The sequence below is a fragment of the Mycetomoellerius zeteki genome, unplaced genomic scaffold (assembly GCF_001594055.1).
Source record: "Mycetomoellerius zeteki isolate Tzet28-1 unplaced genomic scaffold, Tzet1.0 scaffold612, whole genome shotgun sequence".
In the NCBI taxonomy this organism is placed as follows: domain Eukaryota; kingdom Metazoa; phylum Arthropoda; class Insecta; order Hymenoptera; family Formicidae; genus Mycetomoellerius; species Mycetomoellerius zeteki.
In genome coordinates, this window is record NW_017257624.1 from 213,685 (window position 1) to 214,657 (window position 973).

General features: G+C 31.8%; 1 protein-coding gene across 1 annotated transcript in view; it reads right to left on the reverse strand.

The window, feature by feature from the left end:
• Positions 1–483: 483 nt before the first annotated feature.
• Positions 484–973, reverse strand: part of Vmat (Vesicular monoamine transporter) — a 19,948-nt gene continuing 19,458 nt past the window's right edge. The window contains exons 11-12 of the mRNA XM_018456927.1: positions 665–798; positions 484–577 (exon numbers count right to left, since the gene is read on the reverse strand). Of these exons, the coding sequence (XP_018312429.1) occupies positions 509–577; positions 665–798 (203 nt within the window). The 3' untranslated portion in view covers positions 484–508. The remainder of the gene's footprint in view (positions 578–664; positions 799–973) is intronic.

The window sequence follows — 973 nt, forward strand, 5'->3', positions numbered from 1 at the left end:
CATTTATAACGTGCGCGACCTGTTTATAGAATATTATAGTACTTTAACAGATACCAAGTGTGATGTTGTGCGACTTTTCCGAGTCTATCTTGAAAGATCATTCGTCTCATTTTTTTCAGAATTGTCGACTGTCTATTAGGAAAACTTTACTCGGTTACTAATACTCTACTACATCTACAATATTAGTTTGCCAAATGTTATCAAGTGCATGTCAACAGTTGTGCTTATTGTCGCTGTATTTGTAGCTTCCTATCATTTATTAAAACAAGAAAATACGAATATTTCCAATAGTAATAAATTAGAAAACGCGAAAATTAGAGGAATAATAACATGTTATTGTCTTTCAATTGATGAAAATTATTGCAGAAATTCAGATAGACATAAAAATCAACGTAACGTAAAGGCAACCTCTATTTTCTGTACATGTTGGGAAAAAAAAAGGAAAAGAGAAGAATATACGTTCTAAGTGAAATAACAGATTATATCGAAAATGCTTAGAATTATTATTTTACTGGTCCTCTTCCTCATTCTGGTAGGTAACATAACGCACAGATGATTTTTCGCCAATTATTAACGACTGTAATTGGAGCGAGAATTAGCGAGAAGTTCTTTAAAAAACTTAATAGAAAAATTTAATAGAAAAAGACGTCTAGTATAATTTTACCTTTTTCTCTTCCTTGGTTGGCGGCGCCCTTAGGAAATACATGAGAGGAGCGTAAATGAAATTTAATATAGCTATGCCGAAAAGCATCCATTCAAAACCAATAGTGTTAACCAAAGTTCCGCTCAATGCTGGACCTATATATGAGAAAGCAAGAAATGTTTTATTTTAATTTAAAAAATTCTTTTGTTTATAACTCGATCGTTAGTTATATTTTACGATTATGTACTACACTGAAAAAAAAGATTGGCTGCTGCAGCAAATTAGATGGTAAAATATGGCATAGCATTTTTAATTGGCTGCAGCAGCCAA